General features: G+C 41.4%; 1 protein-coding gene across 4 annotated transcripts in view; it reads right to left on the bottom strand.

Annotated features, from left to right (window-relative positions):
• Window positions 1–225: 225 nt before the first annotated feature.
• ACOX3 (acyl-CoA oxidase 3, pristanoyl) overlaps window positions 226–25833 on the bottom strand; it is a 186708-nt gene continuing 161100 nt past the window's right edge. For all 4 annotated transcript variants that reach the window (XM_040335363.1, XM_040335361.1, XM_040335362.1 and 1 more), the window contains exons 14-18: window positions 17907–18022; window positions 15477–15651; window positions 6895–6962; window positions 2775–2861; window positions 226–777 (exon numbers count right to left, since the gene is read on the bottom strand). In XM_040335363.1, coding sequence (XP_040191297.1) covers window positions 658–777; window positions 2775–2861; window positions 6895–6962; window positions 15477–15651; window positions 17907–18022 — 566 coding nt within the window. In that variant the 3' untranslated portion in view covers window positions 226–657. The remainder of the gene's footprint in view (window positions 778–2774; window positions 2862–6894; window positions 6963–15476; window positions 15652–17906; window positions 18023–25833) is intronic.

The following is a 25833-nucleotide window of genomic DNA, read 5'->3' as shown; positions in this document are numbered from 1 at the left end:
ACTAGGAGATAGCTAGATACACTTGGGTAGGGAAATCCAGAAGATGGGAGAGGCTTGAGAGAAGTCCTGGAGGCAAGAAGTAGGATGAAGTAATAGGGTAGCTAGAGAGCAGGAGTTATTGGGAGGAGCAAAGAGGGTGGTTTTGGTGATATTTTGAGACCAGGTTGGTGATGTAGCTTGGGGCAGAGTCCTGGATGGGTTTGCATGTGGTTTTCTATTCACTAGGCAAATGAAAGCCAGTGGAGAAATTGGCAAATAGGGGTGGTAAAAACTAAGCAGCTTGTAAAGTGGATGAGTCTGGAAGCAATGTTCATTATGGGGGATAGGCTGTGTAGAGGTAGGTCAATAAGGAGGGAGTTACAATAGTCGAGACGGAAGCAAGGAGTTAAAACTTTACAGTGCACAGAGGCCATATTCAATAAACAAAGCCTAAAGAGCAGAATGTAGGACAACCAATCAGAATCCATCTTGCGCTGATCTGAGTTCAGTTAGGTGTATTCTGATTGGTTGGTGAGAAATAATCGATCTTGCTCTTGATTTCTTGTTCCGTTTATTAAAGCCCATAGTTGCATTGTGCATGACGGACTATTTTAGATATTATCATTTTGACACGTTGTACCCTTATTGGATGAAGCATTCGTTGACGCACACATCAGCTCACAGCTGAGATCTCAGTCGGCCAATCACAGGTTTATCAGCGCAGAAATCTGTCCACCAAGATGGCCGCTCCAGCACTTTCTCTCCCTGCAGAACTGCGGACCAGAGGTTCTTGTACAGCTGCAAAACATCACCAGAGTCAGACTGTAAACAAATGTCATACGAGCAAAGCCACAGCTCAAGCGATACCTTTTACTGGCTGCCCAGCAGTTTATGGAGGGATTGCTCAATATGCACAGTCCAAATGAAGTACAAGTTTATTTAAAAAAAGATCATTTAAGATGTTCATATAATTAGGGAACATTGTTAATGTAATATAAATAGCTATAAATAGGTACATTTTGTATCTGTCAACAGTGTATTGTCCTGGAAAATAACCGTATTGCTCGTTATCACTCAGGAATAAACCCCCACAAAGTCCGACTGTTTACAATCATACTAAAAATAATTGGTCTAATTGAAAATAATACAAAGTGCCAAAAGGGACGGTTCACACGGGAACACGTGCCTTCAAACATTTACATTCCTGTGCTGTCCAGTTTTGACAGCCATTCATTTGAAAAGGGGCTGAAAAACAACTGGAATTCAGAAAAAGCACTACTTTATCAGATTTCACTGCACCAAACCGCATGGTTTGAACCCTACCTGCACTGCAATTGCGATATGCATTTGGTGTGCCATTAATAATTATGTCAGGGGTCAGGCTCAGAGACCAGTGGCTATAGCAGCAGGGAGGCTCCCACTGGCCATCTGGAAAAATATACCCAAGCAGGTCGCAATGGCAGATGACACAGGCTCACACGAGGTGCAGAGTCTAAGTACTAACCAGTATTCACCAGAGCTCCTGATGGTGGTAATGGGTTTTTCTGTGTGTTAATACCAGATTGCGGTCCTCTGGATTGTCCCACCAGGAGGTGAGCAAGCCAGGGTCCAGCTGCAGATACAGAAGGTAGGGTTCAAAAATAGTCAGTGTAGTCAGTAAATAAGCCAAAGGCTGGTAACAAGTGGTCACAAGTTAGGATCGAACAGAAGCATAGTCGCAGAACAAGCCAGAAGGTCATTAATCAGTAGTAGTGGAGATAAGGACAACTGCAGGTATGGAAGGGAGCAAGCCATTGGATGGAGAGAACAAAATAATCTGGCAAACAGGAATTGCAAAGACATGGCTTAAGTAGGAAGTGCATGGGAGGAGCAAAGTGTTCAACGTTCAAGAGAAACAAGACACAAGGCAAGGTTGTCTAAGGCAGGGGTCTCCAAACTTTCTAAACAAATGGGCAGTTTACTGTCCTTCAGACTTTGAGGGGGCCGGACTGTGGCCAGTGTAAGTAGAAAACGCCCTGGCTTTAGTAGGAGTAAGCAATGCCCCATCATTGGCATTGGTAGGAAGGAATATTGTTCCATCATTGGAACCATTCCAAATCCATTGGAAGGAGTAGTGCACTATCATTGGTGTCCGTGGCAGAAATATTTCCCCAAGGGCCAGAATAAAGCAAGCGAAGGGCCGCAGTTTGGAGACCACTGGTCTAAAGAATCAGGCAGGGAACTGCCCAACATCCCTGTGGGCAAGAAGAGCTACTGCTGGACACAGCAGAGGTCGTGGGTTCAGATCTCGGTCCTGACAAATTAATTGGCACCTGTGCACATCTTGCAACGGCAGTGTTGTTGACTTGTGGTGCAGGAAACATGCATGAAACCTGCCTTACCTGCACTATGTTGTGGTGTAAACGGGCTCTTAAGATTCAGATTCAAGCTTTCTTTGACCAACTGTTATATTCTAGTGTAGATTTGAATCTGATTTATTGGTATGGATTGTCTGAAAACAGCTCTTCCCACCAACAGTTAGGATTATTTAGGAAGCTCTGAAATACACTGCAAAAGAGACAAACATATGTGTACACAGTGGAATTGCTTCTCACTGAATTTAGTGGACCCAACAAAACGGTATGTGGGGTTCTCTGGGTCCATACTGAGCGCAGCCTGATGACGGCAAGATTCTGAGACCCTTCTTAAAAGCGGTCTATTCAAACCTTGTGACTATGGCCTATAATGACACTTATTGTTTCCACCTTTGTAGAAAAGCAGCACATATTCTACCAAATGCTGTGTAATAAATATACCTCTCCATCCGCTCTGGCAATCGGTGCGTTTAAAATGAAGTCTGGAGGTGCGATGGCATCCACTAGAGACACTGCATCATCTTTCAACTGTGTGAGAAGGACAAAAAAGTTGGCAGGGGATTTTACTTTCCGTAGTAACAAAGACATAACATAGCAGGAGTAAACGGTTGCTACAAATGGAACATAAATTGTAATGTGAGCGCTCACACTTGCAGAGCTCTATTAGGGGGATCACAGAATTCTGTTTTATTGTCTCAATGCCAATCATCTGCCTTTTAAACACAGATTTTCCATATGTCATCCCTTGTTATGGTAGAGAACTATCCTCGCCACTTGTTAGCTGTAAAAACTTAGGTAGCAGTATAACTATACAAGATGACTGTCTCATTAGTGTGTGTGCATGGCGTTTCATGCTGTTGTTTATTACGACATTTGTATTTCTTTCATTCAGTAAACGCTTTCTTAGTTCAAATTGGACATGAAAGTGGCCAACTGCACACTGGGATCGATGGCAATTCACAGTGGATCTGGCAATTTTAAATAATCAGTTTTTAGATATACGCAATATCCTGGACTCTCGTCAGCAGTGTAGTGTTTACATATGTAGAATCGATTCAGAATAAAAGGTTAGTGTGCAGCAAGCTGGAGGAATAAACTATACATACAGGTGAAAAATTAGAATATCGTGCAAAAGTTCATTTATTTCACTAATGTAACTTTAAAGGTGAAACTAATATATGAGACTCATTACATGCAAAGCAAGATAGTTCATGCCATGATTTGTCATAATTGTGAGGCTCTTGAAGCACTGACTCCAGCCTCAGTCCACTCCTTGTGAAAGTCCCCAACACTTTTGAATGGCCTTTTCCTGACAATCTTCTCCAGGCTGTGGTCATCCCTGCTGCTTGCGCACCTTTTTCTTCTGCACTTTTCCCTTCCACATAACTTTCTATTAATGTGCTTTGATATCTCCGCGGCGGATTCGCCGCAAGATCACAGTTATCGGCGGTGGGAGAGGGGCCCTCCTGCCACTCTCCCGCGCCCTCCGCCGCTTACCGGAGCCGTCTGCAGCGGCGGAGGCGATCGGGTCCTTTCCTCTCCTCGGCTGGGATACGAGTGAGGGCAAGATGGCCCCCACAGCATAGCAGGGCGGAAGTGACGTCACTTCCGCCCATGCTTCTTAAAGCAATATTTTCTAGTTGTCATTTTTTCAAATGACAAATATTTTTTTTTTTTTGCATTTAAGTCTAAATATGGGATCTGAGGTCTTTTTGACCCCAGATCTCATATTTAAGAGGACCTGTCATGCTTTTTTCTATTAAAAGGGATGTTTACATTCCTTGTAATAGGAATAAAAGTGACCCATTTTTTTTTTGTGTGTAAAAATTAATAAAATAAATAAAAAAATAAAATAAAACAACAATTTTTTTTTTAAAGTGCCCCGTCCCGACGAGCTCGCGCGCAGAAGCGAATGCATACGTGAGTAGCGCCCGCATATGAAAACGGTGTTCAAACCACACAAGTGTGGTATCACCGCGATCATTAGAGCGAGAGCAATAATTCTAGCCGTAGACCACCTCTGTAACTCAAAAGATGCAACCTATAGAATTTTTTGAATGTCGCCTATGGAGATTTTTAAGGTTAAAAGTTTGACGCCATTCCACGAGTGGGCGCAATTTTGAAGCGTGACATGTTGGGTATCATTTTACTCGGCGTAACAGTATCTTTCACAATATTAAAAAACATTGGGCTAACTTTACTGTTGTCTTATTTTTTTATTAAATACGGTGTGACTTTTTGTATTGCAATGACCGCCATTTTATTCTCTGTTCGAAAAAAAATATATATAATGTTTGGGGGTTTTAAGTAATTTTCTAGCAAAAAAAACTATTTTAATCTTGTGAACACCAAATCTAAAAAACAGCCAAGGACCTTGAGTGGTTAAGCTAGTGCATTGTTGGTTCGCCTACCTTTTCCTTTGACTTCCCTTCTAAATGTTTTTTTTCTCTTTGTCTGAATTTCTCACCTCCTGTTTCTCCTCAGTAAGCTTGCCACCATCATCCGAGCGGTGGTTAGTCAGCCTGAACAGCTTACTGAACAGCTTACTGAGGAGGAACAGGAAGAGAGAAATTCAGACAAAGAAAACAAAGGAAAAAAACATTTAGAAGGGAAATCGAAGGAAAAGGTAAGTGAACCAACAATGCACTAGCTTAATGGAAGCTATTTAGAAAAAAAAAAAAAAAAAACTTTACAACCCCTTTAAACATCAACTAGGCCGGGTAGAGAATTAAACTGAACAGTGAATGCATTGTATAAGGTAATTAGCAAGGATGGGGGAATAACACTTTTTCTGGTGCCTGGAAATCTTGTAAAGCTGGTCATGGACGTGCAATGCAGACCTTACATCTTCTATTATATGAGATCCCAGACCTGTGAACAAGCCTCTCAAAGACTGTTCGTTAAAACCTTACATTTATTCATGAAATGTGCAAAGAAATGCAAAAAAGGCCAATAACAGTATTTCCCAGCATAATGGAAAATATGTGCAACTTTCACCAGCTTGTTCTTGGTGGTTGGTTCCATATTGCCTTTTAGAAGTATTTGAACTTCAAACGTTAACCTGTCATGTACATTAGGCTGATAATGTAATATTTTTTCTAATGAGTGGGTTAGTAAAAGTATATTTCATAGTTGGTACTCTCTATACAGCTCTAGATTTAGGCCTGAGATCGTGCTCTCCTATACCACCCGCTGTCCCCTCAACCCAGTGCAGATGTTTCTCTACTGCAGGTGCGGTATAATGATTTTCTTTGGGGTTGATGTCAGTCATTCAGTGAAAGCAGGAAATGGAAACAAAGCCAGAAGAGAGCACGAGGGACCAGAGTTTACAACTAGGCAGGAGGATGTTGGTCCCTGTAAAATTTTAGGAAACGATGAAGAAAATAGTGCCTCCATTGCAGGACAACAATCAGTAATAAAGACTCTTACTGACAAGTAGGGCCAAAACAACTAATCGATTATGAAATTTATCGATTACAATTTTCATAATCGATTAATTGGCCAGTAACGTAATAGGGTTAAAAAAAACTAGTACAAAAAAGCAAATAGCTACTGTAAATATTACTTTCACTGTCCCACAGTAAAAAATGAACCCCTTACAGTAGCGGTTATTTCCTCTTTTTGTACTTATTTTTGTTTTTTTTAACCCCATTATGTTACTAAACATCTCAGGCCTGGGTCACACCTCTGTTTTTTGGTGCTTTTTTGCAGAAACACACTACAGTTCATTTACATGTTTTCCTATGGGACACGTTCACATCCATGATTTTGCTTCGGCTGCTGCGTATTTGGAAAGGGCAAGGACTTTTTAACGCAAAACGGTGCTATTTCCTTTTTTTTTTGGTTCAATAGACTTCAATGGAGAAGCTGCAGAAAAGCATGTAATGTGTTTTTGCGGAAATCTGTATTTTGTAATCTGCACAACAACAAATTGACCCAAAAAAAATGTAAAAATTCATTTTTTTTTTAAAAAGGCTATTATCCGATTAATCAAAACAATAATCGGCCAACTAATCGATTATGAAAATAATCGTTAGTTGCAGCCCTACTGACAAGGTATTTCTTTGTCCAATACAACGGACCATACTAATTAATGTATTAAACAAGAAAAATCCTATAGAGGGGACAATTTCATCTACAGAACACATTTCAACAGCGTGAAGAAAATGGAGTCTCTTGTACTTAAATGAACAATACAGTGAACATCCATGTAATTTCCCTCCTTTTGTTTATTTGACACCATGCTTCTCCATGTTACATTCAGCTGATTGCTGGTGGCTCCTGTTACATTGGCGCAGAGAGACGGCGTCCTGTTCAGCTGCTATGAGGAACAATGCCGGCAAATAGAAACTACGGATGGGATAATTCTTCACAATAAATTGGTTGCAAGATACTGTATATGATATTATGCCAAGTGTAGTAAAGTAACCCATACCAACCAATCATCGTTTACTGTTCTGATTCAAAACAAAATTTGGCTACTATACGTTACTGCATTTTGTTGGTCATTGCTGCTCATTGCACTGTATATATTTCCTAATGATATTAATTTAATTTGTACCTCTGCACACAGCTCCAGGACAGCATCTTGTATGATTTTCCCCGGCAGTTCACCAGCACAATATCCTCCTGTAAGAAAGGCATCAGTTAACCATTATGAAAAGCCAAGCTAATACTAGAAAAATGTATGATGTATACGCCCTTAAAGCGTAGCTCCACCTTTACTTTTAATAGTTACAATAGGCCCAAACAAACTCATTACTTTACTAATGGATGTGTCCACTGTCAGCAATGTATAAACTGTATGTAGCATATGTTCTGGTAGCGGTACAGGAACTTCCAGTCTGCTGCCGGAACAAGATCATGTTGCTCAGCCATTCACAGCAAGCCTTGTATTTTTAGCAATGAATTCAAGGCTTCCTCTGCTAAAGTGGAGAAGAGAACAAATGGCGTCATGCTCTCCTCTAGCCAATCAAAGCAAGTCTTTTATTCATTGATAAACTAAAAAGCGTCCTGTGAATGGCTAAGCAGCACTTAGTCGGACTCAGTTTTGTTTTAGCAGCAGACTGGAGGTCTCTGTAATACTGCTGGAACACAGTGCTACATGATGTAAGTGGCTGAAGCTACATACAGTTTATACAGCACTGGCAGTGGGCACCACTATTAGTAAAGGAAATAGTATGTTTAAGTAGGCTTGGTCCAAACAAACAATTTCAAGAAACAAGTAAACCTGGAGTTAGGCTTTAAAGGACACCTTTCATGAGCAAAGCATTGGGTCTGCCTGTCAAGGAATCTGCGTGAGAGGTCTGGTGTGTGGGCATTCCCATATGCATGGTATTTCGCATAAAATGGCGACCAGGCATGCGCATGCACAGTTACCACCGGTGCCAGCCGACCTAGTTAAAAGATGCTCATGCTTAGTGCTGGCCAATCTACTGTTCATGTGACCTACGTTGCATCCTGTGTTTAATCTCTGTTGCCAACTTGACTTATTACTGACCTGACCCTGGATCCTGCTTTCTCTTCTGCCCACCTGTTCCTGACCTCGGTTCTGCTCTTAACAATGTTCCTGCCTATGCTTCTGTACCTTGTTGCCCACTCGCTGCTGATGCTGGCTACCCTGTGACCACGTTTTTGTTTACGATTTGGCTCCATGTTGAGTGCCTGCCCTGGCTGTCATCTTCATCAGCTCTAATCATTACAGAAGTTTCCTGTTGTGAGCTTGCTGGGAGCCCTGACAAGCCACACGTCCAGAACCTTATACATAGTAGGTGTTACATAGTAGGTGAGGTTGAAAAGAGACATATGTGATCATGTGTCAGTATTACATTGTATATCCCTGTATGTTGCGGTCGTACAGGTGCTTATCTAATCGTTTTTTTAAACGGTATTTGGAAATTGAAATCATAACTCCTGTCAAGCGTCTCCTCTCCAGAGAAAATAAGTTCAGTGCTTGCAACCTTTCTTTATAACTAATATCCTCCAGACCCTTTATTAGCTTTGTTGCCCTTCTTTGTACTCGCTCCATTTCCAGTACATCCTTCCTGAGGACTGGTGCCCAGAACTGGACAGCATACTCCAGGGCATACTCCAGGTGAGACCAGACCAAAGTTTTGTAGCGTGGGAGAATTATCACTTTATCCCTGGAGTGAATACTCCTGCACAGCCTCTGTTGCTGATCCGGTGTCCTGCTAGACCATCCAGGCCTGCATCTCTTACTGCAAGTTCTGCTACTAACAAATGCCAGCATGCATGTTCCTCCTGTCCCTCAGCACCATCTGCTCCACCTTCAGTGGGGCCAGGGCTGGGGATACAAAAGAGGTCAAACTTGTAATTTCAGTCTCCTACCAGGTATGTGACACTGCCATTGTTCACCTCTTCTGAAAATGCCAGTTCCTTACCTGTCATGGTGAACACATGGCTTCACCAACCATCGGAGCCACTGACCTGAAAGAACATCAGTGAGTAAGCTCAGAGCAAAGTCAGGACATCCTACATCTTCACAGTTGTTCCACATCACTGACTCAAAGTCCTGAAGCCATTTTTTCAGCACGGCAGCAAGGCAAAACGAAAATAGCAGGAGCCAAGCATAGCAAAGGCAGCCTATATAATCCTCTCGTGACAGGTTTCCTTCAATGATTGGTTGCAGTGAGATAGTGCACAACACTAATCTTTACCCCTAATTTAGCTTGCAAAAATAATAAAATCATTACATTTATGAACAATTTACTCATCTGCTCTGACAAATGTTTATATATTTCAGAATATCTTAAAATAAACCAAAGATCACAGCTTGAGACATTTGACTTTTAACAAAAACTTCAGTCTCCAGCTCAGAGAACGTAAGTTTTTGATTTGTCCTATCCTGCTAGGGACGATGTAATTGTTTTACACTGAACTTTTACAGCATATTAACAATATTGCTGTAACACAATCTGCCTAAATACTTCCACATAGACAGCACCAATTTCTTGAACAAACAGCATATACAATCCCATATTAATAAAGAGGAAGTAAACCCTAATGGGTTTTACTTCCTCTTTATTTCCCTGCAAAGGTAAAGCATAATGGGCTACTATGCAGCCCATTATGTGTCACCTGAAACCGAAGCCTGTGATGTCATCGCTGTCCCCTGTGAAGGAAGAGTCCATTCTTCACCCCTCTTCCTTCCGGGGCCGCGAAATCCGGCTCTGTAACTGTCCGGAGTCGCCAGTCACGGCATGACCTCCTTTGGAAACGGCACGATCGCCGATTCTAAAGCGTGCCTGCACCGTACACATCGGCGCTCATCTTTATTGTAAATATCTCCTAAACTGTGGAGGTTTAGGAGATATTTCCAGCACCTACAGGTAAGCCTTAATCTAGGCTTACCTGTAGGTAAAAGTGGTTGTACAACCATTTTAAGTTTACATAACTTCTGTAACGGTCACCACCGTTTACGATATTCCCATTCCATCATCCACGACAGCTTATCTGACACTCCACAATCTAGCAGACACGATTCATCCCATTTCCCAGAATAACGAGACAAGCTGTTACTGGTTCCAAAATGTATGAACGAACTTTAATGGTACACTCAGCTTTTTATGCAGTTACAGGCATGTTACAGTGACAATGAAACTCTCCACCCCCAGCATCACACAATGGGGCTTCAATACACCTTCAGATGGGCTAATTACTAAACATTATCCAGACAGCATGGCTCCGCCAAGCTGTTCTCACCTACTTCATAATACACATTTCTTAAGTCAGACGTCTGACCTTTAGACTGCTAACTCACAACACATATCTATCATCAATAGCATCTTCACACAATGAAAGGTCTTAGGAGCAGACGTAATTAGCACAATGGACAATGAATGTAATCACAGCAAGATACTTTAACATCCCATAATAGCAGACTTAGTTAGCATCTCAACAGCCTAGGTTAAGCATTGAAGTAGACACTTATATTGACCGGTTGGGGGTCAGCATGAAATCAAACTGTAATATTCCAAGATATCCTGCAAAATATGAATTATCATTTATCAGTCACCCTATGCCCAAAAGGGGCACAGGGTGACCTAGACCCAAGAGTCATTAGTGACGCTGGCACAGGAGTGCCCCCCATCCTTCAAAAGTCTTTGGGTGTCACGGGTCATTCCGTTACAACTTCTTTACCCTCTCATACAACATAGGTGTATCAAAGTACACTAACAATTGGGTTTGGGGAACAGTGTTTACTAAAACTTTGACTAACCTAACCACATCATGTGACTTAATCAAAAAATTCTAATTCACTCTATATTGTTCTATGACAAAAAATTATATGTCCAACAATTCTATATTGTTCTATGTCAAGAAAACATATTTATTAAATTTAAAGAGCACAATCCACCGAGATTTACTCGTCTAAAAAGAGGCTTAATGGTGACCTTGGATTGATGCACTTGATAATGCAATGGCACTTGGCAGGCTAATGTTGGGAATGCTTTATTCCCCCCTCCATCAGGGATTTGTTAATTCATTACGTGGAATAAGTTTAAGATATATAGTATATTCTTCTGGTCAACTACCTACAACCACTAGCAAAAAGTTTGGAATCACCATTCTTGGAAAATGTTCATTCAATTGTTTAGTTGTGTAAAAAAAAAATAACTAAATCACAGACACGCCTCAAAACTATTTTCATTTAACAATCCAACCTTCTGGCTTTAAGAAACACTTAAAAAAAGAAAAAAGAAAGAAAACTGTAGTCAGTTGCAACTGTTTTTTCAGATCAAGCAGAGGGAAAAATATGGAATCGCTCAATTTCAAGGAAAATTTTATGGAATCACCATGTACTTTGCAGTTCTAAAACAAACATCTGCATCAGATAACATCCTGAAAATTATGTCAGCATCACCAAACATCCAAAATCTTAATATAAACGTGTGCATTTATTGAAGATTTAATGACTGTCATCTCCCCCGTACCTTTACCTGACATGCAACCCCATGTAATGAATGATTGTGGAAATTTGTATGTTTTCTTCATACATTTCATTGGAAGGGCACCAAACAAAAGTTCCAGAATCATTACCCTGCCCAATGCAGATTTGTGATTCATCACTGAATATGAGTGAGTGAGTGAATAATTTGTATAGCTCTAAAAATGCCAACTGAATCGCCTCAATGCGCTTGGTATCCATTTTCTTCCTTATCCTTCAGAAGAGGTGGGTCTTGAGTTTTTTCCTGAAGGTCCGATGACTTTCTTCCATTCAGATGTTAGTTGGTAGCGTGTTCCACAGTCGAAGTCCTTGGACTGCGAATCTTCGTTCTCCTTTAGACTTGTAGCAGGACTTGGGGATTTGAAGTCGATTTTGGTTGGTTGATCGAAGAACACAATTGGGGTTGTGGTATTTTATTTTCTCACATAAATATTGGGGGCGATTTCTTGTATACATTTTTGAGTGAGGCAGAGGGCCTTGAATCTAACCCGATCTCTTACGGCTAGCCAATGAAGGGTCCTCAGGGACGGGGTGATTGATTCCCAGGGTTTTTTCCCCGTTACCAGTCTTGCTGCCGTGTTCTGGATGACTTGTAGACGAGAAATCTGGTATTTGGGGTGTGCACGCGGCATTAGCCCTGGGGATTCCTCCTTTCGTTTCTCCTTTTTTATTTCTCTTTTTTGTTATGCCTTTCTTCTACCTCTTTTTCCTTCTTTTCTTCAGGTTCAAACAGCAATACTTGTATGTATAAGCTCCTATGTGTCTTATAACAGTGATATTCCCTTACCACTTTTTTCTGATTAACACCTTCCCATTCGCGCTATAGCCGAATGATGGCTACAGCGCGGACCTACTTTGCCAGGAAGGCGTCAATAGACGAGCGGCCTGCGCACCCCCTGCAGGGCGCACTCATCGCTTTGTGATCAGTGAGTTTATGAGACTCGGCTAATCACAGATCGAAGCAAGGGGTCAATCCCAACCCCTTACCACATGATCAGCTGTCAGCCAATGACAGCTGATCATATAATGTAAACAGAGCCTATAATTGGCCATTTTTTCGATCACCAGCGGCTGTCAGAGGGATATCGATCCTGATCAAGGAGAGCAGCCGCAGAGCCATCTGTGCCCACCAGTGCCATCTTCCAGTGCCCACTAGCGCCACCTACCAGTGTCCACAGTGCCACCTATTAGTGTCACCAATCAGTGCATCATCACTAGTGTTGCCCATCAGTGCCACCTTTTAGTGCCTATCAGTGCCACCCATCAGTGCAGTCTCATTAGTGCCGCCTTATCTGTGCCCATCAGTGCAGCCTATCAGTGCCCATCAGTGCAGCCTCATCTGCGCATATCAATGAAGGAGAAATATTACCTGTTTGCAAAATTTTATAACAAACTATGAGACATGTTTTAGATTTTTTCAAAATTGTACGTCTTATTTTGTTTGTTGAGCAAAAATAAAACCCCCAGAGGTGATCAAATACCACCAAAAAAACGCTATTTGTGTGAAAAAAAAAATTGTCATTCAAAGTGAGACAGCGCTGAAAGCTGAAAATTGCCCTTGGCAGGAGGGGGGTTTAAGTGTCCAGTAAGCAAGTGGTTAATATTGTTGATAAGTCGTAACTCATTACTTTTCTGAGGCTTAGTTATACATTTTATTATCCATGTTTGGTTCCAGCCTCTATCGATCAAGCTAGAAAATGTTCTTTCAATTACTAACCCGGGAACAGAGTGTGCAATATAGGATATTTTCAGTTATGTTGTGGAGCTATATTCTTTTATTGTACTCTGATATGTTACTTTCCAGTACTGCTTTTGAATGTATCTATGTAATTGGCTAAACTTTAATAAACAAATTCAACAAGAATAATGCAAATTTCCACAATCATTGGGTTGCATGTCAGTAAAAGTACGGGGGACGACAGTCATTAAATCTTCAATAAATGCACAAGTTTTGAGATTTTGGACACTTTTCTTATTCCATCAATGTTTGGTGATAATGACATCATTTTTCAGGATGTAATCCGATGCAGATGTTTGTTTTAGAACTGCAAAGTACATGGTGATTCCATAAAAATTCTCAGAATTGAGCGATTCCATAATTTTTCCTCTGCTTGACCTGCAAAAACAGTTGCAACTGACTACAGTTTTCTTTCTTTTTTTTTTTTTTAACTGGAGAATGGAATGTTAAATGGAAATTGTTTTGAGGCATGTCTGATTATTATTTTTTTTCTACAATTAAATAAACATTTTCCAAGAGTGGTGATTTCATACTTTTTGCCAGGGGTTGGAAGGTGCAGATGTGCATGAGTGTGGGTATGTGGTGTTTTTGTTTGTTAGTGCATTGAGTGTGCAATGAACCAGTTGGCATGTATATGTAAATCAAACCTAACAACATAATAAACAATAGTAGTGTGTTAGTTACCGTATATTTTATCACAATCTTGCCAATTGCAGTAGGGTGGTGGGGCAGTATGTCTAGTAGTTTGTCTACTATAAAGCAGCACATAGCATTACTACATCTCTATCACAGTGAATCCATGAACTATAGACCCCACCAAAACACACAAGACAAAGAATGTAGCAGTACAGGATAAAATGTAAAAATCATATGTCTTATACACCCAGCATGGTGAAGTTTCAGCCTTTTTTAGACCTTTACAAACTTTCCCAACCCACAAGACATGGGGATAGGGATACTGGCCAGACTGGATCCTATAGTCAATAATTATCATTCCCAACAATATTGTACTGGCACAAAGGATGTCTGCTGAATCCACAGGCTAACATGTTCATTATAACAGTTAAATTATACTCTTCGGTAAAAGTATTAATTCATCATTCTTAGCATCTAGCGTAGTGGAGGTCACCATATGATACATAGGGAGCCTCAACGGCAACCCAAGACATCGCCACAGGCTCGCACATAATATTCGGTGTATACAATGCTAAATAAAAACGCAAAACTACAGAATGTATTGTATAGGAGATGGCCAGAGAGTGATGAGAGACTAGGAATATACTGCAGTGTATAGTCAGAGATTGGGGACATGTTAAATGAAACTGCAAGAGTTTATGGTCTTTACAGCACCTTTCCAAATTAAGGTTTCCACTCCTGACTGTTGGGTTTCATGCAGTTCCTTGGTTGCAGGGTGGGCAACAGGGAACCAAAAGCTCCTTTAAAAGATTATCATACAGCGGTTGGAAGTGATGGCTGCGCAACCACTCATCAAGGTGATGTAAACAATCTACAATTCTCAGCATCTCTTTGAAGGATGCCATTGTGAAGGTTGTTCTAGGGGTTTGGTTTGGGGTGCTAAATTTTGCAGTGAGTGGGGAGTGTAGTACGGGTGGTCCCCAAATTACAAACATCCGACTTACAAACGACTCCTACTAATCTACCCCTAGGAAGGGGAATTCACTCTCGTAAAAGTTATTATGGGAAAAAAAGATACATCCACTGATGCGTTATCACCAATCCTTGTTTCCACAACAACATTTTCAAAATCCAATTGTCATTGGAACAGAAAGTGAGGTGAAATCTTCAGAACAAGGGCACAGACAGCAAAACAAACATTACATGGGGTGTTAACCCTTCCCTAAGCTATCCAAAAAGCTTAAAAATATATATTTTTTTGGCTGGCGCTACACTTAAAAAATTTACCTGTTTCGAATTACAAACAGATTCAACTTAAGAACAGACCTACAGACCCTATCTTGTTTGTAACCTTAGGACCACCTGTATGCCGATTAGCCTGTTAAAAGGTAACCAAACTGAGCATATATCATTGTAAAAACAGATGGTGTGGGGGTCCAATCCTATTTAGTTACAAAGACGTAGACGTGACCATGTAGGCTACATCTAAAAAAGGGCCGCAAACTTTCAGAAATTTGTTAGGTTGGCCTAATTGTTAGAAGTGGCTTGGCTGCTCCCAAAAGAGATAGTGAAGGGTATAAAGTTTTATCCAATGCTTTTTTGGCACAAAAGTAAAGTAGGTCAATTAGGGTGCACTTTGCATTAGTCAGAGCAAGGTCTGTTACTGACCCCAGTAGGCAGAATTTACATTATTTCATTCTTACCTTGATAAGGAGCCCCTACCATTTCACTCTTACCCTAATAGAGTACCCCAACATTTCACTCCTATCCCAATAGAGTACTCATACCATTTAACTCTTACCCTGATAGAGGACTGCCATGTGTTTGCTTAAGGACCACAAGCCATACAGAGCGCACAGCTTCCTTAGGACAGGCTGCAGGGATATAGGAGTGCTGGAGTCATGGGTGTAATCATAGTATCTCTGTAGTACTGTATGTTCAATGAATGCCAGGGCCAATGATCGACAGTAATAGACCTACAAAAAAAAAAGCAACACCAGTTTAAATGGTTTTGATGTATTTGGTGAAAACATTCTACGTCACAAGTCATGTAAAAAATGGAGTACAACTATTTGCATAGGACATCTAAAAAGACAAATAAATAACAACCTTTGAGTAATCTTTGGGATGTATAAAATGGGAAATGAAACATGTGCATACGTGTAAAGAGCGCTCTCACTGTAAATCCTGGTTGAAATAAATTACTGGTATCAATACACATAAAACTATTTCAAAAACATATTAAGCTCATATCTTGAATTAATCAAATGTTCAAAAAAAGTCCATCATTATTGGTGATCTTCTTAGTAGAGTATTAAAGTTCCATCGTGATTAAAGTGCTTTAGTGCTAAGTGGTGTAAACATAAATTGGTGCAAGCCATGCTCCACTCCTATGTGCCCACTCACTTACCAGCTGCCATAGACTCCCATGACGGAAGTCTTTTGAGCTTTGAGAATCATCTCAGATGCTGGGCTTGGTAGTCCTCCAACGTGGCTCCTTATTTTCAGGTGAACATTTGCTCATATATGGTATTAAATGACAAAGGGAAGAGTAGATAGCGTAATTCAGTTTATTAAGGCATAGTATAAACAAGGCATTTCACTTACTTAGTATATAGTATAAAATACAGGCATTAAAACTGGAACCGAAAGTGCGCCGCGACTTGCGAGTCACCGGCCGGATCGGACATCAACACCTGGGGTGACCTGATGCGCTTTGTCCCTTCCATGGGCCATCAAAGGTAACCTTTGATAACCCCCCGTGAGAGGGACAAAACACGTCAGGTGACCCTTGGTGGTGACGTCAGATCCGGCTGGTGACACGCAAGTTTCAGCGCACTTCCAGTTCTGGCTTTTATGCCTGTATTATTTTATACTAAGTAGAATACCTTGTTTATGCTATGCCTTAATAAACAGAATTACGCTATATACTCTTCCCTTTCTTTGCCATTAATACCATATATGGGCAAATCTTCACCTGCAAATAAGGAGCCATTTTGGAGGACTACAACGCTCAGCATCTGAGACGATTCACAAATTGCAAAAGACATCTGTCATGGGAGTCTATGGCAGCTGGTGATTGAGTGGGCACATAAGAGGGGAGCATGAATTGCACCAATTTATGTTTACACCACTTGTCACTTCAGCACTTTAGTCAGTTGGGAAATTAAACATGCAAGGTGTACAGGGGTCAAGTCCTGGGGAAAAAAGTGTGGGAACTCCCACCCAAGATCCACTCCCCCACCAAAAAAAATAAATATGATACGCTCATATGCATAATTACTAAACCGCATGTTTTTTTTTTCCGATCCACTGTACCTTAGTAATCCTTTGTTACTGGCCGCTTCCTGTATATGGATTAATCGGGTAGTGTGCGGGTATTCCGTCACTTCCTCGAGGAAGTGACGGAATACCCGCACACTACCCAATGAATCCATATACAGGAAGCGGCCAGTAACAAAGGATTACTAAGGTTCGCTTGCCCCTGACAGTGACTCGAGCTGGGCATCGCCGCTTAGTGAAGGATTGGCTCGGGCGGCTCGGCTGCTCTCGTCCTGCAAAGGGAACCGAGTTCCTGCTGTGAAAAAAGTGCAGGAACTCCGGTCCCACAGGACTTGAGCCCTGAAGGTGTATGTAGCTTATATGAAGTAATATGAAAATGTGGTTAATGTCACTTTAACGGACACAGAACTGGGTCTGTGCCATGAATGGAAATGTTCTGAATAAAGTTAAAAGTCCTAAAATATTTAGTTCAAGAAATGATGCAGCTGAAAATATTTGCAATAAGACTCATGCTGCGTACACACGATCGGTTCGTCTGATGAAAACGGTCTGATGTACCGTTTTCATCAGACGAACCGATCGTGTGTGGGCCCCATCAGTTTTTTATCCATCGGTGAAAAAACTTGTTTTAAAATGATCTGATGGTTAAAAAACCGATAGAAAAAAACGATCGTCTGTGGGGAAATCCATTGGTTAAAAATCCACACATGCTCAGAATCAAGTCGACGCATGCTTGGAAGCATTGAACTTAATTTTTCTCAGCACGTCGTTGTGTTTTACGTCACCGCATTCTGACACGATAGTTTTTTTAACTGATGGTGTGTAGGCAAGACTGATGAAAGTCAGCTTCATTGGATATCTGATGAAAAAATAGTGTCAATCACTGAAAAAAAATAAGAATTAAGAAACCAGGGCAAGGAGGGAAAAGAATATTCATGCAATCTACTACCTGACTATTGTTTCTTGCATCAAAATCATTGGTGGCATTCTGCTTCTCTTGCTGGAGTTTATGATAACTCTCCTGAAGAAGGTAGCACACCAGCCACCGGTAAGCTGCCAAAGGAACTAGAAAATAAGAACACAAGTCATTACAATCAGCAAATAATAGCCATTTAATTCTACAGAGAAGCTTTGTAAAATTACATAAATGTGCTGTAGTGCATCTAAAAAAGTGCATTGTAGGAACCGAAAATCCATAATGGTAACTAAATGGTTTTCTGACTTTAAATGCATGTGAAAATACAAAACAGAAACCCTATGTAAATCTATAGGGAAAAAAATGTATTGTTTGATAAAGCTACACAAAACCTTTAGGGCACGTTCACATGGTGATCGCACTGCCACTGGTGTACACTGGGAGCAAATGGTTTTGATGGGCAAATCCAAGTTTTTTTTTATTGAAAATATGCAGCTTTTTTTTTTTAGAAAATTATGCCATCTGATCTTGTCATCTTTGTTCAGGCATTATCTTATGGGGGTGACAACTCCTGTTTTTTCACCCTGTCACATGTACCCCGGTGGAGACTACATGTGCAGACACAGTCCACTGTTGACATTATTGGGAAGCCACTTCAGAACACAGCAATAATGCTGTACCTGAAACTGGAGCAAGAAGTGTCTAAGAGAGGCTGCTGGAGATCAGCAGCACAAAAATGTAAACTGTATATGAAAAAAAATAAGTTTTATGATATACAGTGATTTAGCAAACTAAATGTTGTCCAGGTAAAGGATAAACTCCACATTAAAGACAAATTCCAGCCTAAACAGAACATTCTGTTAAGTGGGCACTTCTAGGGTGAGTGTCAACTAAAGATCATTAGTCTTTCGCAAACTAAGATGGCAAGGTCACCCCTATATAGCTGTGTCTCTGTTCTGTATACAATCCCAAAGGTGTCAATCTCTGTCAGCTGGCGTGTTGCTCAGCCTGATGCATAGGTCAGGAACTAAAGCTGGTGAGTGTTTTTTTTACCTTTGGCAGGCCCTATTTTCTTAAGGCAAGCAGGTCTATGGGTTGCAGACATGTCTTAGTACACCATGCTAGAGTTTCTGCCCAAACGGCAACGGGAACGAGTGTAGAGAACAGGAAAGGGTACTTGTAACCTAAGATGGTCAGGTGAGTGTCAAAGGCCTGAAACTGGTTGCATAATCCAGGGAATGGTTCTTCGGTCAGGGCAGGCAAGGGGCAAATGTAATCCAGTAAACCGTTCTGATGCCTGGGCTGGTAACAGGCAAGTGTAATCCAGTAAACAGTTCTGGGCCCGGATTCAGAAAGAATGGCGCAACTTTATGCGGGCGTAGCGCATCTCATATACGCTACGCTGCCGTAACTTAGAGAGGCGAGTACCGTATTCACAAAGAACTTGCGCCCTAAGTTACGGCGGCGTAGCGTAAATGGGCCGGTGTAAGCTTGCGTAATTCAAAGTAGGCTGTTAGGGGGCGTGTTGTATTGAAATGAATCGCGACCCCACGTAAATTAAGCTCCTAACGAACGGCGCATGCTCAGTATCACGTTGAATTTTCTCCCTAAGTTACGCCGGCTCAATGCTTAGTCGACGTGAACATAACCTACGCCCATCCCCATTCACGTACGACTTACGCAAACGACGTAAAATATGACGTTGTTTTCGACGTCCATACCCAACATGACTTACCCCTGCTTTATGAGGGGTAAAGTTACGCCGGACCAACGTCTTACGTAAACGACGTAGCTAAATCCGACGGGCGCAAGTACGTTTCTGACAGAAGCGCCCCTAGCAGCCAGCGTAAATATGCACCTAAGATACGACGGCGTAAGAGACTTACGCCAGTCGTATCTTAGACACATTCTGGCGTATCTGATTCTCTGAGGTCAAGGCAGGTAGTTGGCAAGCGTAATTCAGTAAACCATCAGAGGTCAAGGCTTTAAGCAATCCAAGCGTAATCCAGGTTCAAGGCAGAGGTCAGCAACAAGGAAATCCAAAAAAGGTTAACAGTCAGAGACAACCGAGGCACAACAGGTAGGGAGCCAGAAAACAAAGCGCTATCACAAAACCAGAGCCCTGGGTTTGTGATGCTCAAATAGAACGCTGCAGGGCTGCAGTCAGTCAGTTTAGAGGGGTAGACACCAGGACCCTGTGGAGGAGGTGCGGCGCCACTGGTCAATGAAAAGGGAGGAACTGATGCCCACAGATCAACCACACAGCAACAAAGATGCCGGCCAGGGAAAAGACTGCTTCCGATTGCAGTCAATAGAAATACACTGTAGAGGCAGCACAGGCCAGGCCCAAGCGGCAGGCTACATAGTAGGGGCAGGAGCCTGACTCACGCTCCCGACAGCTGCACATTATGTGTTGATTCTGAAAAAGAAATGATCTATTGCAGAATGTCATTATCCTTTTGCTTTTATGACAACCACATTTAGGCCACAATTGTGAATTCTCGTATTTTACACTGGAAAAAAAGTGAAATAAGAAGCAAGCAACCAGATTAAATGTCCCTGAAATGAGGCCGAATATTGCAGCAAAAGCATTTTTTTGCATTTTGGTGCAAAATCTGGTGCAGCTCTGCATAGAAACCAATCAGCTTCCAGTTTTTCTTGTCAGAGCTTAACTGAACAAGCTGAAGTTAGAAGCTGATTGGCTACCATGTACCAGATTTTGTACTCAGTGTTTTTTTTTATATTGCTTGTTAGCATAAGCCGGCTTTGTCAGATATGGACTACAAAATATAGACCCCTTACATTCTCTGATAAAGTCAAACAAATACAATTTACATGGTAGCCAGAGACCATGTTATTTTTGCTTAGAATGTTAGCGACATTAACAGGGCTCAGAGCAATGTTTTTATTCATGGCACAAAAGGGCGCCTGCTTTTTACTTAAAATAGCAGTGGTATTTGGTAATGCTGATGTGTGCCCTCTTGATTAATTAGAGGAGTCATTTTTTTATGATAAGCCTCATTACAGTTTGCCTTGTGTAGACACAATGAGTGAGTCACATGCAATGTTTACGTCTTGACTCCTTTGACTTCAGCCCTGAACTTTAGTTTTCTACCAAGTATAATCGGTTTTCAGGATTAAATCTGTAGCGTGGAATGACTTGTTAACATCTGTGATTCCTTAAATAAATGTTAGAGAAAATGATAGTCGCAGTGTATGCTGATCTCCTATATGTGAAAAAGCACTTCAAAATTACACTAAACTGTTCATATTATAGAGGTATTTAATCATCATTAAGTGAAAATAATTCTGGCCTAGTGAGGTAGCATTTGTGAAAGAGCATATTCTATTAATAAGTAGAACTGTAAATGGTAATTTGATCATTTATACAGTGCAAACATATTCTATAGCAGTTCAAAGAAAAAGTGGAAGGTTCACATCAATACCTGTAGGGTTTGCAGTATTATACCTCTAATGGAAAAGCAACATAAGGTTTCATTAACTTTGGCTGCCCATGCTATCTGGCAGGTGTGCCTGGATCACAAGACTTACTGAACAGAACAATACATCTTTTGGCAGGTAAGACACATATTTATTTCACTGAGTATGCAGCCGTTTGCCAGGAGTTACGATTGCTTGTATAAATGAATAAATGACTTGTATAGCGCAACGCATGCAAACTTAATCGCCTCTGGGTGCTTTTTCCAGCCAGTATCTGCTTGGCTGGTGCGGTCATTTTTACCCCGTAGGATCATGACACACTAGGGACACAGTCATACACATATATACATATATACTGGGCCAATTTGGACGAGATCCAATTTACCTACCAGCATGTCTTTGGAGTGTGGGTGATAACCTGAGTACCCGGCGGAAACCCACGCAGACACAGGGAGAACATGCAAACTCTAGGCAGATGGTGTCGTGGTTGGGATTCGAACCAGCGAACCTTTTGCTGCTAGGCGAAAGTGCAACTCACTGCACCACTGTGCTGCCACTTGTGAATATTTCTGAACTATCCTCAATGCATAAATCTACTGATACCAGTTTTTTTGGGTCTCGGAGAGGGGAAAATAGGTGGGAAGTTGATTCACTGATTCATTTATAACGGTTTCCCCTTTATTGGGATATTTCACATTTTGTGAACAAGAATGAGAAGAACTACCGAAACTTCCTCCTCATTGGTTTACCTCTACCCCCCTTCAATCCATCATGAATGCTGATGCCAGACTCATCCACCTTACCAATCGCTTTGTGTCTGCTACTCCACTCAGTCAATCCTTCCACTGGCTTCCGCTCACCCTAAGAATTAAATTCAAAATACTAACAGCTACTTATAAAGCCATCCATAACTTTGCCCCCAGCTACATCACTAACCTAGTCTCAAAATACCAACCTAATCATTCTCATCGTTCTTCTCAAGATCTCCTGCTCTCTAGCTCCCTTATCACCTCCTCCCATGGTCGCCTCCGGGACTTTTCCAGAGCCTCTCCAATCTTATGGATCTCCCAATCTGTCTGATTATCTCCTACTCCTAGCTTTTAGACGATCCCTGAAAACCCCTTTCTTCAGGGAAGCCTATCCTACCCACACCTAGCAATTTTATTTTAATTTTATCCATCTGATCATCCTTCACATCTGTTACCTTTTGGTCCACTTGACCCTCCCTTCTAGACTGTGAGCTCTAAAGAGCAGGGCCCTCTGATCCCTCCTGTATGGAACTGTATTGTAACTGTATTATTTGCCCCCATGTTGTAAAGCACTGTGCAAAATGGTGGTGCTATATAAACCCTGTATAATAATAAATAAGATCATGCGACCACACAACAGCGCTGCAGGAATAAGGTGAGGATTAAAAAATAAAATACTGTGCCATGCTATATATGATTTATGTGAATGAACTATGGCAATTAACACTTATCTGTTTAGTATCATTTTAAACTTCAGTAGCAAAGATTTGTAGTAGAATGGGCGCACAGCTTATTCATTGGCAATGCAACACTTTCACAGGGAGGTGCTTCCCCAGCAAGTATGATTGGCAAATTTCTTCTCTCTTATAGCTTCATTGCTAGTTTGCCACAATGAACATTGAAGATTTTGACCGACCTGCAAAAAAAACCCTCTAACCTCCAGCCAAATGGGTATGAACTGGAACACTGACTGTGAGCCAAGCCGACTCACCCAAAATAAGGGTTAACTTCACTCATTCTCTTGTGGCTGAATGAAAGCAAATATTACCAGCAATATGTGAACATTGGGAATACCTTCAGGGAAGAGTAATGGTTAATATGAAGGTACCCAAATTACTAACTTCATCCCAATTCCCTGGGTTTCTAGGAGTTTTTAGACAGGATGAGATCTCATATGTTGGGTCTATGTGTCATGGAAATTTTAGATATAGGATATTTGAAGGAAGTGAAGTAAATCAAATTCCAAAACTGACCACCATCACCAAGACACAGGATGATGTGAAATTTGAGATTTCCTATCTGTCAGTGAAACTCTACCATTGAGGATACCTGTGATAACTGTCTATGAGGACATTTACTCTGAAAGTGGAGATATGTAAACTCATCTCCTATTGTGTTTCTGTACTGAAAATAAAGGGTAATCATGCTAACAATACACAGACTGCAAAAGAAAAAGGTCTTGGCTTAAATACATTTTAACATTACAGCCTAAGGTTATTTTTTTTTAAAGATAACTAAATATAATATATTATATATAATATAAATAAAAAGCAGAAATATGCCAGAACCCGCTATGATTTTTTTCTGGAGTGTAGAGGTAAAATATCACTTTAATAAAGTAAAATAAAAAAAAAGCAACTCCAAAGATAAAATACAATTACCCATAAGACTTGTTATTTTGCCTCTTTAAAACTCATGAATTGAACAGTCTAAGAGGCTAGGAAAAATCATCAAAATTATTCTGGCAAAGAAGGTCACAGAATGAAAAACCATCAGCGCAGAACAGGTTATAAAGAAATAATAGAATGCAAAAAAATACAAAAGTAAAAAAGTATTTAAAAAAATGTCTAAGATATGCAGCTCTCCAGCTCAGGGCCAACTAGCTATGTCTGGTTCATAGATTAGTGTTAGAACTGTAACAAATAATGTGCTAATGGAGAATATTTTACATAATTACATATGCTTATATATTAAAAAAAAAATAAAAAAATTCCACTGGCTTTACTGACTGCAGAAAACTGAATAAAATGGCAACTAAGTTTGTGAAAGAAACCTGAAAAAGTTGGACAGTTTCATCCAATTTTTACAACACCGTTGAAATAAAAATATAAAAAACATAAAGAATTTATAAAAAAGAGGGGGGCGTGTCCGGCTGCGAGCAGAGAAGGACGCGAATCAGTGGAGCTCCGCTATCCCAGGCCTAATCCACTGCCATCCATGACGGGGACTCAGCCGTCTGCCTCGTACCACCACCAGCCCGGCTCCTGGGGGCTCCCTGAGCGGGTACATACCTTTTGGAGGAGCCCCAGTCAACCGCCCGCTCTGCACTCCGTCCCGTGGCCGAACCCATCCACGGCCGAGCCGCCGCCATATTTTGCGGCCTACAAAGCCTCCGAGATCACCGGGCTCGAGTATCGAGGCCGCGATACGACAGAAGATTACCCCCGGACGAGCCTGACTCAGCGGGCAGCTTACCCGGACTACAGGAGCTATACGGACAGCAATCGGCGTGTGGAGGTGAGCAGTGGCCATATTATTGCACCTTAGGCCTAGGAGAAACCCTCCCACTGTCCCACGCTGTTCACACGGTGGTGCAACATTACCACACCGCTTGTTTTGGAGGCTGCTGGGGCAATCAGGACCACAGCCCTAGAGGCAGCAACTGAAGGGACTCCCCTCTCTCCTCTGACAAACCCTGCACCATTACCTCAGTGAAGCAGCCATATTGTTGCTCACAAACGCAGAAGAGCAGGAACTGTTAGGAATCACACAGATCTATCTGCTACCTTGTTGGGTTACGAATACAGCACGGAAAGGTCTGCTTATTACACACCCCACCTAAGATTCTAGGAAAGTGGCTTGGCGCACGGCGCTAATGGCTGAAGTATGATTTAAACCTGAGATGCTGTGAGACCTGGGATCTGAAAAACCGTATGACAGGTGAATATGTCCACAAAACTAAAGGGGACACACAGTCACGTTCTCCGCTCTTTGGTAACCCCTAAAAGAAAAATCTCCCCGGCAAATCTCAGTAAATACAGATACAGCGGAGGGGGGAGAAATTCCAAAATGGCGACACACAGGCTCAACATGGAAGAAGATATAGAGGATGAGGAGGTGTCCCTACCTCCATCCGAGGATTCAGTAGCAGGCAACATTGATAAAGACAGACCCCTGACCTATGCAATTAGGACTGATATTGCAGCGGACATCAAAAGATCTTTTGCATCTGCCATTACGGACATCAAAACAGAATTGCTGAAGCTTTCTGAACAAATGGCGGTAACTGAGCGTGCTGGGAAAAGGAGAGATAGAGCCTTGATCAGATTGGACGATATTACTGCTTCACACTCCCAGCATCTGATAGAAATGAATAGACACTTGGAAGATTTAGATAACCGCGGAAGAAGACACAATATCAGAGTTAGAGGTATTCCAGAATCCTTTGGCTTAAAGGAGGATGTCCTACAAAAAGCAAGATCCAATGAACAAATCTTGTTCAATGATGCTACAGTGCAATTATTTTAAGATCTGTCCCCTATTACACTAAAGAAAAGGAGGGCACTAAGACCCCCTTTGGTTGTTTTAAGAGAGAAAGGCATCAGTTATAGATGGAAATTTCCCATTGCACTGCAAGCCTCCTTCATGGGTAAGCAACATATGCTCAAAGTTCCAGAGGACTTGGAAAAATTCTGTGGAAACCTACAAATAGCTCCAGTGGATCTTCCAGATTGGTACGCAGAATTTCTGTTACCCCCTGAAATCAACAA

This window comes from Rana temporaria, chromosome 1 (genome assembly GCF_905171775.1).
Source record: "Rana temporaria chromosome 1, aRanTem1.1, whole genome shotgun sequence".
Lineage (NCBI taxonomy): Eukaryota > Metazoa > Chordata > Amphibia > Anura > Ranidae > Rana > Rana temporaria.
The sequence above is the reverse complement of the archived record's forward strand: the minus strand, read 5'-3'. Positions and strand labels throughout refer to the sequence as shown.